Here is an 18,605-nt window from a genome sequence, read left to right on the forward strand (position 1 = left end):
TGCCAGTCAAGTGATGTCACACACTTGTTCTCCAGGCAAGTGCGCTACATGGCCATCAAATGATACAAGCGCCATTTACGTTACCTGTGCATCAGAACAGCAGCAAAAACAATAGTGCGTTTATCGTAAAGAATAAAAACCTTCGTCTTTGAATACAATTTCGTATATCGTTTTAATTTATCTAAATTCATAACACATCTCTCCTTTCATATTCCACTCACGGTATAAACAGCCTAGTAGCTGTTATTGGTAATGAATATTACAATGTATAACAAAGTTGTGCTTTTTAATGAAAATTTATTCAGCCAAGTCTACATTCATCCATTTGAGCCACTTCCTTCAAAAGTAAAGTTAGTACTGTGGGATATCACACACAAAAAGCAAAATAAGTGTCAGTCAAATACATTTCACGCATTTCAAAAGTCAAGGTATTGAACAACAAATTACATACAATTGACTTAAATTATTATTTTAGTTTAAATATATTTAAGTAAAAGGCAAAAAAAATCACAAGTTAAGACAAACAACTTAAGAGATCAACTGCAAAACCAAAAGTTGGCGATGAATAATAACTAAATCAGTAAAGAACTTTCTACGCAAAGTATTTGACAGTAGATTGAAACTGAACAATAAAGGACACTTTTTTTACATTACACTTGAACGACATACCCTGCTAAGGAGATCAATGGGGTGGGTACTGTTGAATACCTTTCTCTATTTACACACACACAGCAAATAGATTCACCCCCCCATACGATAAGAAAAATCACAGTTCTATGCTTCACACAGTGCTAAGCTGATAGACTGAGCTCCTGCATAAATTTAGGCTCCCGAATGACCTGGGACACTAGCAGATCTTTGTGACCTGTGGAATAAGTGAACAGGATACCAACAGTTATATGCTACAGCCAGTGGTGTGCATCATTTCAGCATATGTGATATACCCTGGCAAGAGTTTAACAACAGTCTTATGTGGTCTGTCTGTCCAGCCCGGTTCTACGCAGCGGTACTCTGCTCCTCTGGAAAGTCAGCCATGATGTTGTGGACCCAGATGTCTGTCTCCTCCCGAGAAGTGTCCACCAGGTACACTATCATCTTGGAGCATAACGGAAATAAGTCAGTGTTTACATCCAAAATGGCACCCGATTCCCTATGTAGTGCACTGCTTTTGACCAGGGCCCACGGGGGCTCTGGTTGTCTGAAACAGACCCTGGTCAAAAGCAGTGCACTATGTAAGGAATAGGGTGCCATTTCAGAGACAACCAGTGACTGTGCTATCCTTTTTGAAATTTGTGTTGCTACTGGCTATATGTATTTTTGTCATTCTCAAATAAATTCAATAAATCAATCACCTTCCTGTCCCAGGGAAGCTCAGCCTCCACCACACACTCCACCTGGGCCACCAGGGGCTTCTTCTCTACGTGGTTCCGGAACACAATGGACGCCGCCTCCGACCACACACACTGCTCCACGCCTGGAGAGGGAAGAGGGTTTATTCGATTTTATTAAATCTTTAAATCTTTTGCAAGAAGTGTTCAAGATAGCAGCAGAGGTTAGAGGTCAACATGATAGAAATACACTGTTGATAAACTACAAGTCACCAGTCAGACTATTCCAACAGAGAATTGCATGTCTGACACACATTCATTATATGCACAGTATTACCCATTTTCCTGTACTCACCAGCCAGTTGTGCGGTGATTCCCTGGAAGGGCAGCTGTCTGAATGACTCAATGAGGGGCTGAAGCAGGGTGCAGCTAACCAGCTCGTGTTTACCATAGTCCAGCTCGTACACAGACACCAGGCCGCTGGACAGAACCCTATTCACCAGCACACGGTGCCAACTGTGGGCACAGGGAGAGGTCAGAGGTCATACAGACCCCAGGCGGTTGGAGAGAACACCCTTGACCAACAGCGTCAACTACGAGGGAAAAGGGTGAACGAAACATTCATGCATTTACTTGACACATTTGAAGTTGATATAGTTGCCTCAGCCATGTGAAAACAACACAAAACCCATAAATCATCTAGGACTAAAAACACGATGAAGTCAACATTGGTATGAAACCAAAACTGTGGAGGCCTCCAAAACCTAAACTGTCCACTCACTTATGGTCCACCTTGGCGGCGTAGACCTCTCCTTTCTGTACATCTCTGGGCCCCGGCGTCTCCTCCCTCTGGTTGTAGTAAAGGACCATCTCTCCCATCAGCACCACCAGCTTGTACAGGTCCTGAGTTTGATTTGACACATTTCAAATATACTGAACACAAATTTAAAAACATAACATGCAAGAGTTACAGTTCATATGAGAAAAATCTGTCAATTTATATAAATTCATTAGGCACTAATCTATGGATTTCGCATGACTAGGAATACAGATATGCATTGATTGGTCACAGATGCCTTAACAAAAAAAAAAGGGATCACAGTATTTTGTGCATTCAAATTGCCATGGATAAAATGCAATTGTGTTCGTTGTCCTTAGCTTCTACCTGCCCATACTATAACCCCACCATGGGGTACTCTGTTCACAACGTTATCAGCAAACCGCTCGACCCCACACCATACCATACACGTGGTCTGCGGTTGTGAGGCCGGGTGGACGTACTGCCAAACGACATTTGAGTCAGCTTATGGTAGAGAAACTCAAATTAAATTCTCTGGTAACAGACATTCCTGCAGACAGTGTGCCAATTGCACGCTCCCTCAAAACTTGACACTTCTGTGGCATTGTGTTGTGACAAAACTGCACCTTTTAGAGCGACCTTTCATTGTCCCCCTGAACAAGTTGGATCTGTGTAATGATCATGCTGTTTAAATCAGCTTCTCGATATGCCACCTCTGTCAGGTGGATTATCATGGCAAAGGAGAAACGCTCACTAACAGGGATGTAAACAAATTTGTGCACAAAATTTGAGAGAAGCTTTTTTTTTTTTACGTATGCAACATTTCTAGGATCTTATTTCAGCTCATGAAACATGGGACCAACACTTTACATGTTGCATATATATTTTTGTTCAGTGTACATAGTTGCCTCAGCCATGCAGGTTTTTTCTGGATCAAAAAAGTGGCTTAGGTGTTGAGCGTGGCGGGGGGGGGGCGTGTTCGGCCTGGCTGACATTTTCTAACATTTGTCCATGGAGTGCAGTTTTTTTGCAGTTTTAAAGCAAATTTCCTGCAATTCTATACATTTTTCCATGCACCCGAGGTAAATATTGTAGTTCACTGCAAATTTCATGCAATTATACATATTCTGCCATGGAGCTAAAATATATATTTTTGCTGTTTTAAAGCTAATTACCTGTAATTCTACATTTTTTTTTATGGCTAATATGGTGTTCATTTGGACAAACAAAATAAAATATATACTGCTATATTCATTGTTGTTTTAACTTTCAATTCTCCCTGTCTAGCTTTTATTTAGGGGATTGTCAGTAGTATTATATCCCCCAAAAAGATATAGCACCATTATCTTTTCTACATACTTTGTGGTTTTAGTCATCTTAGTTCACACTGAAAGCAATACTTTTTTTTACAGTTTGGACTTCGGGCGGCCCTCCCGATTTCATTGGCAGAGAAATCCCTGTCACGCGAGTTCAACAATACAGACTAAAATATACCAACACACGATCTCCAAGACCAAACTAAATCAATGTCTAAAGACTAAGCTACTCCATTAACCTCTCGTGTAGGGGGCAGTATTTTCACATCCGGATGAAAAGCGTGTCCAAAGTAAACTGCCTGTTACTCAGGCCCAGAAGCTAGGATATGCATATAATTGGTAGATTTGGATAGAAAACACTAACGTTTCTAAAACTGTTAAAATTATGTCTGAGTATAACAGAACGGATATGGCAGGCGAAACCCTGAGGACAACCCCCCCCCCAATTTTTTTAAATCAGCCTACCACTGTTTTCAATGGCTGTCACTTTTATTACAAGGCGAAATCCTCCCAGATTGCAGTTCCTAGGGCTTCCAATAGATGACAGTCTTAAGAAAGAGTTTCATGCTGACTTTTGGAAAAATGAGCCAGAAATTGTAGTTTTTCTAGGTGGCTCACATTTTGGCTGTAGTGTTTCCAAGCGCGTGGAAGAGAGTGCGTTCTTTGGTATTTTTCTCCAGTAAATACAATAACGATCTTAAATTTGATTGTTTATTTACGTATTAGGGTACCTAAGGTTTGATTATAAACGTTGTTTGGAGAAGTAGTAATGTTTGGGATTCATTTTGTATGCATTTTGATGGAGGGAAACTGGGTGGATTATTGACTGAAGCACGCCAGCTAAACTGAGTTTTTACGGATATGAAGGACATGATCGAACAAAAGGACCATTTGTGATGTAACTGGGACCTTTTGGAGTGCCAACAGAAGAAGATCAAAGGTAAGGCATTTATTATATCGCTATTTCTGACTTTTGTGGCGCACCTGCCTGGTTGAAATATGTTTTTCATGCTTTTTGTATGCGGGCGCTGTCCTCAGATAATCGCATGGTGTGCTTTCTCTGTATAGCCTTTTTGAAATCTAACACAGCGGCTGGATTAACAAGAAGTTAAGCTTTATTTTTGAGTTTATGAAAGTTAAATATTTATAATTCTGTAGTTTTAATTTTGCGCTCTGCAATTTCACCGGATGTTGGCCAGGTGGGACGCTACCGTTCCACCTGCCCATAAGAAGTTAACAATTTCTCTGTAGAGTCCCAAATGGCACCCTTTTCCTTACATAGTGTGCTACTTTTGTGCAAATGTAGTGCACCATGTAGGGAATAGGGTGCCATTTGGGATGCAACAGCCCTTGACAGCTCTCTTGAACTGGTTACCTGCCATGGCTGCAGCACAAAGTGTCCCGGGTGACAGGCCACAGACACATAGACGTCCATGTTCTGGCCCGCCTGGGGAAGCTCCAAGAGAGGGGGCAGCACCAGTTGCTTCTCTCCCCAGGCGGAGGTGACCAAAGTGGGGTTTGACATGTCCCCGGCACCATCCAGAGGGCTGGGGGTGTTGGTGGAGACAGGGATAGGGCTGCAGGCGGGGCTGTCGAGGGTAAGCTGATCCACCATGTTGGCGACCACGGTGTCGAGGAAACTGAGGGTAGGGAGGCCGTCCTTCTGGGGTCCGGGTTGCTTCCATAGGTCAGAGGTGGCCATCTGGTGGTTAACACTGTTGGTGACATCCTGGGAGCCCTTAGAGGTAAACAGGTAGATGTGCACCAGCTTGTCCTCGTCCAGCGTCGAGATCTATAGAAAAGGAGAGGGTTGAAAATTGCTTAGACATGACATAGGAGAATCAGTAACATTCCTTTCTAAAGTTCAGCTTGGAGAGCTACAGTGCAAAGGAGAGTTAGAAAGCTTGAAGATCTAACAGTACAGAAGGAAAATAAATCCTTCATTTTATGAAGCTTTTTCCTTTACAAACTGCTTTTATATATAGGTGAAGAGAGGGTTAAAAATCAGTCCAAGTTAGAGGCTTTCATGTAAAAAAAAAAAATCAATGATTCACAAGTTCGACATTTCAGTGTGCCTACTTTCAGTTTGTGGCTTCTGAAAGCTGATGAAAGCTATGCTAATGAAGACAACTCTTCCATTGCGCCAGCTGTGGATCACACCTGCTTCTAATGTCTAATCAACTCTTGTCTGTCTATGCGTCACTTTTTTCAAGCATTATATATTGCTGCTCGAGGCAAGCAAATTCAATAGTTCTTGGTCTAAAAATGTGCCGACTGCAGTTTCCTCCCAAAATACATTCTGAACAGTTATCTGTTACCACACCTGCAGTACAAAAGCGTTTGATACAGAGCACTCGGGAAGTATTCAGACCGCTTCACTTTCTCCACATTTTGTTACATTACAGCCTTATTCTAAAATGGATTAAATAGTAACGGTTTTTCCCTCAATCTACACACAATACCCCATAATGACAAATCAAAAACAGGTTTTTAGAAATAGAATAGAGGCTTCTGTCTGGCCACTTTACGATAAAGACCTGATTGATGGAGTACTGCAGAGATGGTTGTCCTTCTGGAAGGTTCTCCAATCTCCACAGAGAAACTCTAGAGCTCTGTCAGAGTGACCATCGGATTCTTGGTCACCTCCCTGACCAAGGCCCTTCTCCCCCAATTGCTCAGTTTGGCTGGGCGGACAGATCTAGGAAGAGTCTTGGTGGTTCCAAACTTCTTCCATTTAAGGATGATGGAGGCCACTGTGTTCTTGGGGACCTTCAATGCCTCGGCACAATCCCGTCTCGGAACGCTATGGACAATTCCTTCGACCTCATGCGTCGTTATTTTTGTTATGCACGGTCAACTGTGGGATCTTATATAGACAGGTGTGTGCCTTTACAAATCATGTCCAATCAATTGAATTTACCACAGGTGGACTCCAATCAAGTTGTAGAAACATTTCAAGGATGATCAATGGAAACGGGATGCACCTGAACTCAATTTCAAGTCTTATAGCAAAGGGTCTGAATACTTATGTAAATAAGGTAAGTATTTTTTTAATCAATTTGCACGCAAAAAAACTAACTGTTTTCACTTTATCATTATGGGATAGTGTGTGTAGATTGATGAGGGAAAAAAACTATTTCATCAATTTTTGAATAAAGCTGTAAGGTAACAAAATGTGGACAAAGTCAAGGGATCTGAATACTTTAATTGGATCTGTGTGTGTGATTGACGTACCTTCATGCTACAGTCCATAGAGTTGAGTACAGCACCTCTAAGCCAGAGAACAGCCTCAGGAGTCCAGACCCCCACCTCCAGCTCTACCAGACAACACTTGATCGCCTAGGAAGAAAGTAGTATACTTTAATATCCCATAGGGACATTTACTTGCGAAAATGTAAAGGAACGCATGGTGTACAGATAACCTATCGCAAACTGTACATCAGACAACAGGAGAGAACACAAGGGATCAATCAATCATCAATAAAGCCAGGGGTCTTTCCGTCCAACCTGTGGTGGGATGACCATGAGCTCGTGCAGGAACGAAGGAGGGATCTCTCTCAGCTCTATGACCTCTACAGAGGCCGGGACTCCCAGGTCCACAAATTTGATATCTAGCACTCTGCTACCATGGAGGTTGGTGATCTGACAGGGATACAGACATACTGTTTGGTTAAAGCAAGCACAGCGCAAAATATAACAGAGCAGAGAATTGGTTAGATTTCACTATTCAATTATTTTGGGGTGAAAAGATGTATTGTCAGAGAACATCCCTTTGGGATAAGTGTTCCTTCCATGTCCCCAAGTCTTCCCCATGTAGTTTATTCTCTAGTCTCCTACCTCTACTCTGGACCACCTTCCTTTGTACCGGGCCAGGCAGCACTTCCCACAGAACGGAGTGGACACCAGAGACTCTGACGTCACCTGGCAAAGAGACGATCAACAACATATTGTAAATCCCATAACATTATTAGGCTATATGCTATATGTGTAACAGCAATTTGCCCCCCCCCCCCCCCAAAAAAAAAAGAAAACAGAATGGTGTAACTATCCCAACTGTCTTCGTGTACCTGGGTTATGAAGAAGGCCTCGATCTTATCCAGGATCTCATTGAGCTTGACCCGACCTCGGGAGGGCAGCTGGCAGAAGATGGTTCCGTCAGAACAAACGTTGGTCACAGACACATTCATATAGGTACTGTTGACCTGGAGGAGAAACCAGATACATTCATATAAACTCAGCAAAAGAAAAGAAACGGCCCTTTTTCAGGACCTTGTCTTTCAAAGATAATCCATAAAACTTCACAGATCTTCATTGTAAAGGGTTTATTTCCCATGCTTGTTCAATGAACCATAAACAAATAATGAACATGCACCTGTGGAACAGTCGTTAAGACACCAACAGTTTACAGACGGCAATTCATGTCACAGTTATAAAAACTTAGAACACTAAAAGGCCTTTCTACTAACTCTGAAAAACACCTAAAGAAAGAAGCCCAGGGTCCATGCTCATCTGCGTGAACGTACCTTATGCATGCTGCAAGGAGGCATGAGGACTGCAGATGTGGCCAGGGCAATAAATTGCAATGTCCGTACTGTGAAACGTCTAAGACAGCGCTACTGGGAGACAGGACGGACAGCTGATCGTCCTCGCAGTGGCAGACCAAGTGTAACAACACCTGCACAGGATCGGTACATTCGAACATCACACCTGCAGGACAGGTACAGGGTGGCGACAACAACTGCCCGAGTTACACCAGGAACGCACAATCCCTCCATCAGTGCTCAGACTGTCCGCAATAGGCTGGACTGAGGGCTTGTAGGCCTGTTGTAAGGCAGGACCTCACAGGCAACGTCACCTATGGGCAAATCCACCGTCGCTGGACCAGACAGGACTGGCAAAAAGCACTCCTCTCTGACGAGTCGAGGTTTTGTCTCACGAGGGGTGATGGTCGGATTCGCGTTTATCGTCAAAGGAATGAGCATTACACCGAGGCCTGTACTGAGCAGGATCGATTTGGAGGTGGAGGGTCCGTCATGGTCTGGGGCGGTGTGTCATAGCGTCATCGGACTGAGCTTGTTGTCATTGCAGGCAATCTCAATGCTGTGCGTTACAGGGAAGACATCCTCCTCCCTCATGTGGTACCCTTCCTGCAGGCTCATCCTGACATGACCCTCCAGCATGACAATGCCACTAGTCATACTGCTCGTTCTGTGCGTGATTTCTTGCAAGACAGGAATGTCAGTGTTCTGCCATGGCCAGCGAATAGCCTGGATCTCAATCCCATTGAGCACGTCTGGGAACTGTTGGATCGGAGGGTGAGGGCTAGGGCCACCCCCCCAGAAATGTCTGGGAACTTGCAGGTGCCTTGGTGGAAGAGTTTGGTAACATCTCACAATGAACTGGCAAATCTGGTGCAGTCCATGAGGAGATGCATTGCAGTACTTAATGCAGCTGGTGGCCACACCAGATACTGATGGTTACTTTTGATTTTGACCCCCCCTTTGTTCGGGGACAAAGTGTTCAATTTCTGTTAGTCACATGTCTGTGGAACTTGTTCAGTTTATGTCTCAGTTGTTGAATCTTATTATCTTCATACAAATATTTACACGTTAAGTTTGCTGAAAATTAACACAGTTGACAGTGAGAGGACGTTTATTTTTTTGCTGAGTTTAGGTACTGTTGACCTGGAAGAGAAACCAGACACATTCAAACTTTATACTTAAGAAATAAGGGATAACATGGCACTACATATTCATGAACGCCTAACTGAGAATAAACCCTCATTACAGTGAGATTGAGGTAGATTACTTAACACGTAAGAGAAAACAGGATGGGAACGCATGCATTTCAGATGGATGAAGGACAGAACACAATATTGCATGTGCTTCCTACTGCCGGTGTGCCATAGAACAAGGCCATTAACCTGGAAATGTGCTCCAGTCCAAGGCTGACCCTGTGCTGCTCCCAGCATGCTGTCTGCACGTCCTTTCCATGCAAATTGATCAAATGTGCATTGAAAGGAAAAATGGATACTCTAGAAAACCTATAACAACCTGTAAAGGGTTCTCCATGGCCTTGTCCTGCAGAGCCTTGAGGCAGACAACGTTGATGTTGACCTCATCATCGTGCGACGTGTCGTAGAGCACCACCTGGGGCGGGTCAGCGTCGTGCTGCAGCAGCTCCACAAGGAGGATCTTACCTACAGCCAGGGACTCCAGGGTCTGCAGCACAGAGAGCTCCGAGCTGAACTGCTCCAGACCTACACGCAGAGAGGGAGAAAGATGGTGACAGCAGCGTGAGTGAGAGAGAGAAAAGAGAGCAAGAAAGATGGGAGAGAAAGAGATGGAAAAAGAGCGAGAGCGATTAAGATGAACCTCTTGCCCCATATTACACCCCCGAGGTACTTAGATTTGAGAGGATCCCTAAAGGACAAAGAAAGCAGATTAAACACACCAGAACGTGGAATACCACTAATTGTAGTGATGTGTAAATAAACATTACATTTAGCTAACTGCTTGTATTCTCCATCACACAAACTAATTATTTTCATGGACACACTGTAGTTGCAATGCTCAGAAGAGACGGGGGAAATGGGAGTTGAACTTGGTTACCAGCTAGTGTACAGGTAGTCGCCTGGAAGGGCAGCTTGAGGAAGTCTTTCTGAAGCTCCAGTAGTTTGGTTCTACTGAGGACCTCAGAGAAGCCATGGTCCACGTAGTACACCTGTAGAGCAACAACAACAGTTTGGTTATAAACAGGGCCTTGAACTTTCTGTGGATTGAAAACATTCAAGGTACAGTCTTCTAGTAGTACACCTGCACGGCTGGTTACTGAGAAAACAGGATGTTTAAGTTGTCCACTTAAAACACCTGAGGGGCGACAAATCTGGTTAAACACAGGGCCATGTAGGTGATGTGGACTGGACGCCTGTAACTAAGTCTAGCATAGGAAGGGCCAATAAAACGTACTCATTATTTCCTGCTTCCCATGATTATTATTTTTCACACTATACTTTAACTTCTCTAGGGTAGGGGGCAGCATTTGGAATTTTGGATGAAAAGCATGCCCAAATTTAACTTCCTTCTACTCGGGCCCAGAAGATAGGATATGCATATAATTAGTATATTTGGATAGAAAACACTCAAGTTTCCAAAACTGTTAAAATAATGTGAGTATAACAGAACTGATTTGGCAGGTGAAAACCTGAGAAATCCATTCAGGAAGTAGGATGTTTTGTTGTTGTTGTAGTTCTCTCTTCAATGCCATTACAGTATCCATTGACTTAGGACTCAAATTGCAGTTCCTATGCCTTCCACTAGATGTCAACAGTCTTTAGAAATGGTTTCAGGCTTGTATTCTGAAAAATGAGGGAGTAAGAGCAGTCTGAATGAGTGCCGTGTCACAGAGCTTTTTCATGCGCGCGACCGAGTGCCTTTCTTGTTTACCTTTTATATTGACGACGTTATTGTCTGGTTGAAATATTATCGATTATTTAAGCTAAAAACAACCTGAGGATTGAATATAAACATCGTTTGACATGTTTCTATGAACTTTACGGATACAATTAGGATTTTTTTTGTCTGCTTGTTGTGACTGCGTTTGAGCCTGTGGATTACTGAAGAAAGCGCGAGCAAAACGGAGGTTTTCGGATATAAAGAGACTTTATCGAACAAAAGGAACATTTATTGAATAAATGAATGTCTTCTGAGTGCAAACATATGAAGATCATCAAAGGTAAGTGATTAATTTTCTCTTTCTGACTTGTGTAACTTCTACTTGGTTGGTTACTGTTTGTAATGATTTGTCTGCTGGGCTATGTTCTCAAATAATTGTAAGGTATGCTTTCGCGGTAAAGCATTTTTAAAATCTGACAGTGGTTGGATTCACAAGAAGTTAATCTTTAAACCTATGTTTAATAGTTGTATCTTTTCTGAATTTTTATAATGAGTATTTCTGTATTTGAATTTGGCGATCTGCAATCTCACTGCAATCTCACTGGGACGCTAGCATCCCACATGCCCTAGAGGTTAAAATCCAACTAAAGAGTTGGCAGAAAAGTATCCTCATGAGGCCCTTCTAACCCATTACCACACACTCATCTCTTTCTACTGCATTTGAATTTATTATTTTAACTTTATTTATCTAGGCAAGTCAGTGAAGAACAATTTCTTATTTTCAATGACGGCCTAGGAGCAGTGGGTTAACTGCCTTGTTCAGGGGCAGAACAACAGATTTGTACCTTGTCAGCTCGGGGATTTGATCTTGCAACCTTTCGGTTACTAGTCCAACGCTCTAACCACTAGGCCAATGTTTGTTCAACTTTTCACCCCCTAATCGTGTTTTTGGCTCTGGTCCCTGCAGCGCTTCACAAACCTATAGAGGAGATTTCCTAGATACCGGTTAAGCCTAGTCCTGGACTAAACAGAACTTTCAATGGAGATTCTCATTGAGCTTGCCTCTCCAAGACTATCCTTACCTTGACTTTGTCGGTCATGACCTCACAGACCTGGGCCCTGACGACCTCCTCGCCCCCCTCCACTTTGACGGCCGCCAGTTCACCAGCTGAGGGGAAAGGGAGGAGCCTCTGAGCGCTGAGCTGGCTGTAGACGGTACTCATGGATTCCTCCATTGTCTCCAGGGCCTGAGAGTAGCCCTCGCCTATGTACCTGAGTAAGAAGAGGAAAATTCCCATAATTTTCCGAAAGTGTTCAGGTTTTTCTGAAATCCAGGTTAGAGGATTTCCAGAAGCAAAAGGAAATATTGCAGGGCAGGGAATCTTCTAAACAGAAAATTAGAGGCTTTAGGTTGCAAAATGCCCTGAAAAGTTAATGAAATGCCCTCAAAATTTCAGTGTCAAAGACAAAAAAAAGAAAATCCCCTTAAATTTGACCAGAAATTTCTCAAAATAAATAGTAAAATGACCAAAGAAATAAGCTACCTGAGGATGACCTGGTCGGTGCTTCTTGCCTCCACCACCAGCACTGAGGGGAACTCCTCCTTGGGGAGCAGCAGAGGAGGAACCATGGGGGTGCTGTTGAGCTTATAACCCGACGGAGAAGACGGGGTGCTGCTCACCTGCATGTCCAAACAACACACCATAATACAGTTGTGCCAATGTGTTCTCTACCCGTTTCTTCTACTGGACCCGGCTCATGTTATTTGGGAGGGAATCAATTTCAAGAGTCGATTCCCGACTAGAGGAATCTGAAATGACTACGATATATGATCTCCTGAATAAACAATGAATAAATTAAATAACATTTCTGGAGTGGAACAGGCAGCCCTACCTTGGCCTTGTACTCGGTGGTGGGGCCGTAGAGAATGGCCTTCATCTTGTTGTCGGCGATGGGGTACTCCACGGTGCAGATGTCTAGTAAGAGAGACAGGTTGGACAGGATGTCCTCTGGGAAGGGGACCTTGAAGGTCTCCTGGTAGAGCTTGGGGAGGGCGTGGGCCCACAGGCCGTGGCTGTATTTAGACAGCAGCTCCTTCAGTCTGAGGCGCGCCTCCGCAGGGATGCTCACCGCTGTAGGGGAGAGGGGGATTGGGGTGGTGGGGGTAGGGGAGGCCATCTGTGTGGGGGAGGTGAGGAAGGGAGGAGTAGGGGAGGTGGGGGTGAGGGAGGGGGGAGTAGGGGAGGTGGGGGTAGTTGTTGGCTTCCATGAGGGCGAGGTGGAAGTAGGGGAGGGTCTCCACAAATTACAGGTGGGCGTAGGGAGTAGGTGGGAAGGAGAGGGATTCCACAAGGTAGAGGGGGCAGTTGGAGAGGTGGAGGTATGGGTCAGGGAGTGCTTCCACGAGGGGGCCGGTGGAGTGGGCAAGGTCTGACTCTGGTTCAAGGAGGGGTTCCTCGGTGAGAAAAATAGAGGGGCCAGTTTCACTGGGTTGGCAGTGACTGGTTTGACTGGAGCGGTAGTGATGGGTTTGGCTAGGAGGGACGTGGCTGGTTTTACTGTATAAGGAGCCGTTGCGGGTTTGACTGGTGAGAGAGCAAGGCTGGGGGGTTTGGACTGAGGGGGGTACACCAGCCTATCTGCTCGATTGGTACTAACAGGCTTCTCAAGCTGAAACACAAAGTGTCAATCGATGCATCAAAGTGCATTTTTAAAGTACATAAAACACTACAGTAAAACAGTGCGACTTTTTAATGTTCTGTAAATCTGTGGGGAGGAGAAAAAAAAGTGGTAACTATTCTATAATCTCAAAACATTTCCTTTTGTTGCTGATAGAAGGGAAACAAAGATAATGATTTTCCACTAGATACTTACTAAGCAGATGTGTGTCCAGTTCTCCATGTCTATGACTGCTTGGCCAGGTAGGTCCTGTTGGTGCATGTCCCGGTACACAGAGGGCAGCTTGGAGAGCCACAGACCACTGCAGTACTTCTTCAGCACCTCAGAGATCCGATTCTGCACAACCTGGGGGTTGTAGTCTCCCGGCTGAAGGGCTTTGGGCGTCGGACGAGGGATGTTACTGATGGTAATGGAGAGAGCTGGGAAACTGGAGAGAGCTGGGAAATAGGATGAAACGATGGCATGTTATTAATACATAGTATACCAGCCACAGTCATGTTCAGTAGGGTGAAAACGGTTTCAAAAGTTTTGTACAGTAACACTACCACCACTAAAGTGTTCAGAGGACACTAACCAGATGCCCTCCAGGGGGAGACATAGCATATACTTCCTAGGAGAAATATTCTTAGTCTGGGATTTCAGACAAAATCTCCACTATGAATCTGCTGTCATGCAATTAGCCAAATCTCCAACTGGAGAAAGATGGGTCCCACTTGAGACTTACCAGGAGCTTTTTGGGTGGTATTCGAAATGTGATGGTTGACTTGTTTCACCAGTCTAGAAGAAAAAGGTACATTTCTTGACTGGTCTGAAGAAAGATAGAGGGATAGTAACATCTGGTGGTATTATTTGAATACAGAGAAGACATTTGTCAATAACATTAAATAAAATTACATTGAATACGGTATAACGTCACAAACCACCTACACCTTACACATTGGTGTGTGTTAATGCCCTCCACACCTCTCATACTAAAGCATGTGTTCCTTCCACTCACCTCTCACTCGGTTTCACCTGAGTGATGGGCTCCCTGTTCTGACTCTGCGGTGCCAGAGCAGGGGGGTTGGCCCGCTCGTCATGCTGGCTGTACATCTTCCTGATGTCTCCCCCAGCACTGAAGCCTCCACAGATGTTGTAGCTCCGCGGCCGTGAGGGTCCCATGGAGGAGTACGGCTGGCTCCAGCCAGAGCGTACTGGGGCACGGTCGGGCTGACGCAGGGACGTCCGAGGCTTCTCTGGAGACGAGGGGAGAGATGGAAGGGGTAGATGTTAGTGATGATAGCATCCTGCTTCACTTTTTCACTCACTGATTTTATTCACATGTGCAAAGAATCAGGAGTGAGAGGAATATAATTTTACTTAGCTTTTTGTTGAAATTCAAGTTCTCAAAGGAATAGTAAACTGGGCCATCAAGGAAAGACATTCAGAAAAGAGCCATTCTCAGATGATGGAGACTGGGACAAGGACAGACGAGACCTACCATAGAACACAAAATTTGAAGCCAATTTCGACCTCATCCGACAGTTCAGTATCTGGGATCTGCCAGGTGCCCGCTTGCTGGACTTCTGACGGGCGACCAGCTGAGCGATGTGGGCCGTTTCTTGACAGACTGCAGCGAAGCACATTATCTACAGGAGAAATATGGAGAGTACAAGCTCATACAAAGTGACACATATTGGCTTAAAACCTAAATCTGACTAGCTCAACTCTCCTCAAACTCCAAATATGTCCTTCCTCCTGAAATGTGCACATCTTCACTTCCCTTCATAGATTTAAAAGGAAAGTGGCCAATAGAAAAGGAACCGGCTGGTGTAAGGGATATGCTGCTTGCTCCTGCGGGGCACAGGTAGATTTCACACCTAGTCGGCTCGAGATTCAAATCAGCAACCTTTCGGTTCCTGGCCCAGTGCTTTTTATCACTAGGCTACCATCCCCCCGTTTATTGGGAGGTAGGCCTTACCTCCCCCATGCGATTCTCCATCCTGACCACGGAGGGGATACTGCGGAGGAAGCACTCCAGTGAAGGGTAACCCAGTTTTCGGTCAGGGATGAACTCCCCCGTCAGCGACCTGTATTCCCCCTGCAGCCGCGTGATGGACACCCCGTTCTTATTGGCCTGGAGGACAGCCCGGAGCATCTTCTTCATCAGATCGTCAGACATCCTGACACCTGGTCAGGAACATAATGAAGGCCGCTGTCAGTGTCAACACAAAATTAGTCCCGTTAACTACTTTGTATTGCAGCGCCATTTTGTTCCTTCTTAAATACAAATAAACAAATGGAGCCAACTTAAATTATGACTAGAATGAATGTCCAATCATTGCGCTAGATAATCAAGACAGTTATGTTCTACAGTCATCAAACACACAATTATACACTTACCAAGTCCTCAACTACTGAGACATGTGCTAGCCAACTTAAATACTTGAGCTGCGGATATGTAGCCAAGTTACCGTTGCCTAGAAATAACCAACTCAATAACTAGCTAGCTATACGGTTGCCCACTTAGGCTACAGCTTCCCAGTGTTTGTTGTTAGCCAACTAAACAAAAGTAGCGATTACAGCAGAGATGTTTAGAAAGGTTACAAAAGTTTGCATTGATTGTAGGTTGAACTGGATGAATAACGTTAGTGTGGCACTTGTCATGGGAGGCCGTCGATCTTTGGGCGGTCAAACATGTTTTTCAAAGTAACTTTTCCTATAAACATCCAATGTCAGTCCTTACACTATAATACTGTCTACGAATATGCTATACAGCCTTAGCGTTGTTGGCGAAAACATGATAGCTAGCTAGCCAACGTCTGCTAACGTTAACTAGAAGTTCTTGTAACGAAAGTACCCAGGCTTCAAACTAACGTTAGCTACGTAGCTATTATTAACAGTCCAAGGACGTATAATACGTTGTATTTCATAATGGCTGGTTAGCCATACTGATTACCTGGGACTGTTATTAGCTTCAATCAATGAACAAACTTTGCTGAGTCACTGTCTCCCCAGAACTGTTCTCAAATGAACGTTCGCGCGCGGAGCGCCCACGTGCCCTCAAGTTCAGATGGTCAAATGTAATAATTATCGGGAATCACGGCAGGTTTTAGTGATGTGATTTATTTTATTGTAAAACATTTACACAAATGTAATTATTTATTTTCAAGTCAAAGATACTCAATTACAATCATTGATGCAACCGATATACAGTACCCGTGGAATACTGCTGGAAGTAGTTTGGGGGTGCAGATTTGTTTTTGTTTTTGCATGTGCTGAAGACTTCTATATCACTCTGCTAATACATGACTAATAAAGGCCCAGCGTACTACTTTTGTGATGTTTTTTTTTTTTTTTTTAACTATGTGGAAACTGAAATGGTCTATTCATTGCTTTTCGAAGACACTCTTATCCAGAGCAACCTACATTGTCATACTGGTTCCCCATGGGAACTGAGCCACATTATCACAAACCACTTGATGTCTCAACGTACTCAATTACTTTGTTTTTCTTCATGGTGATGGAAAGTCTACAGGTACAAACCAAGATGATTATTATCCATATATATTTTTTTATGTAATGTTTATTTAACTAGGCATGTCAGTTAAGAACAAATTCTTATTTACAATGACAGCCTACACGGCCAAACCAGGCCAATTGTGCACTGTTCTACTCCCAATCACAGCCGGTTGTGATACAGCCTGGAATCGAACCAGGGTGTCTGTAATGATGCCTCAAGCATTGAGATGCAGTGCATTAGATCGTTGCGCTACTTTGCATGACCAGCCTGTGTACAATACAGCAATGTACATTTACCTTAAGTGGTTTTTAAGGATGGTAAATTAATACTGCATAAAAAGGGGTTGTTTTCCATGTCATTTGATCAATAAAAATATTTAATTTGATGTGGATATTTTGCGTCTTTGCCCATAACTTTGCACCTTTAATGTGAGGACATGGTTTTGTTCTTTCTGTATCCCATTAGAATGACTATTGAATCCTGCAAGATACTGTTCATAATTATACAACTAGCTTTTTTGCCAAAGCAGAGGTGCTGAAACACTTTTTTTTGCTTGAGCTACAGACATCTATATCAGTCTGCTAATACTAGTAAAGGCCCAGTGCACTACTTTGTGAGAAGAAAACATCATTTTAAAAAATACATTTTTTAAATGTGTATGCAGTACCAGTGAAAAGTTTGGATACACCTACTCATTCATGGGGTTTTCTTTATTTTTTACTATGTTCTACATTGTAGAATAATAGTTAAGACATCAAAACTATGAAGTAACCCATATGGAATCATTTACAAACTAAAAAAATGTTAAACAAATAAAAATATATTTTAGATTTGAGATTCTTCAAGGAAGCCACCCTTTGCCTTGATGACAGCTTTGCACACTCGTAGCATTCTCTCAACCAGCTTCACCTGGAAAGCTTTTCCAACAGTCTTGAAGGAGTTCCCACATATGCTGAGCACTTGTTGGCTGCTTCCCCTTCACTCTGCGGTCCAACTCATCCCAAACCATCTCAATTGGGTTGAGGTCGGGTGATTGTGGAGGCCAGGTCATCTGATGCAGCACTCCATCACTCTCCTCCTTGGTCAAATACCCCTTACACAGCCTGGAGGTGTTTTGGGTCATTGTCCTGCTGAAAAACAAATGATAGTCCCACTATGCGCAAACCAGATGGGATGGCGTATTGCTGCAGAATACTGTGGTAGCCATGCTGGTAGGTGTGCCTTGAATTCTAAATAAATCACAGACAGTGTCACCAGCAAAGCACCATCACACCTCCTCCTCCATGCTTCACAGTGGAAATCACACATGCATCGATCATCCGTTCACCTACTCTGCATCTCACAAAGACACAGCTTTTGGAACCAAAAATCTAAAATCTGGACTCATCAGACCAAAGGACAGATTTCCATCTGTCTAATGTCTATTGCTCGTGTTTCTGGCCCAATCAAGTCTCTTCTTATTATTGATGTCCTTTAGAAGTGGTTTCTTTGCAGCAATTTGACCATGAAGGGCGGATTCAGGCTGTCTCCTCTGAACAGTTGATGTTGAGATGTGTCTGTTACTTGATCTGTCAAGCATTTATTTGG

At 43.7% G+C, this 18,605-nt stretch overlaps 1 protein-coding gene across 2 annotated transcripts; it reads right to left on the bottom strand.

The window, feature by feature from the left end:
• Positions 1–269: 269 nt before the first annotated feature.
• LOC109900443 (tudor domain-containing protein 7A) lies at positions 270–16,501 on the bottom strand. Of its 2 annotated transcripts, none has more exons than XM_031837813.1 (20): positions 16,455–16,501; positions 15,477–15,685; positions 14,997–15,144; positions 14,514–14,751; positions 14,241–14,293; positions 13,712–13,953; positions 12,731–13,507; positions 12,382–12,518; positions 11,920–12,109; positions 10,055–10,166; positions 9,497–9,702; positions 7,511–7,645; positions 7,281–7,364; positions 6,951–7,085; positions 6,678–6,782; positions 4,819–5,235; positions 2,110–2,231; positions 1,684–1,844; positions 1,353–1,474; positions 270–1,095 (listed from the first exon to the last, which is right to left on the bottom strand). In XM_031837813.1, the coding sequence occupies exons 2-20, from the start codon at positions 15,675–15,677 to the stop codon at positions 997–999; spliced, it is 3,684 nt and encodes a 1,227-aa protein (XP_031693673.1). In that variant the 5' UTR covers positions 15,678–15,685; positions 16,455–16,501; the 3' UTR covers positions 270–996. The 2 variants fall into 2 exon arrangements, with proteins under 2 accessions (XP_031693673.1, XP_031693672.1); XM_031837812.1 differs by lacking the exon at positions 16,455–16,501 and adding an exon at positions 15,899–16,428 and having other exon boundaries at positions 281–1,095.
• Positions 16,502–18,605: the final 2,104 nt, after the last annotated feature.

This window comes from Oncorhynchus kisutch, linkage group LG12 (genome assembly GCF_002021735.2).
Source record: "Oncorhynchus kisutch isolate 150728-3 linkage group LG12, Okis_V2, whole genome shotgun sequence".
In the NCBI taxonomy this organism is placed as follows: domain Eukaryota; kingdom Metazoa; phylum Chordata; class Actinopteri; order Salmoniformes; family Salmonidae; genus Oncorhynchus; species Oncorhynchus kisutch.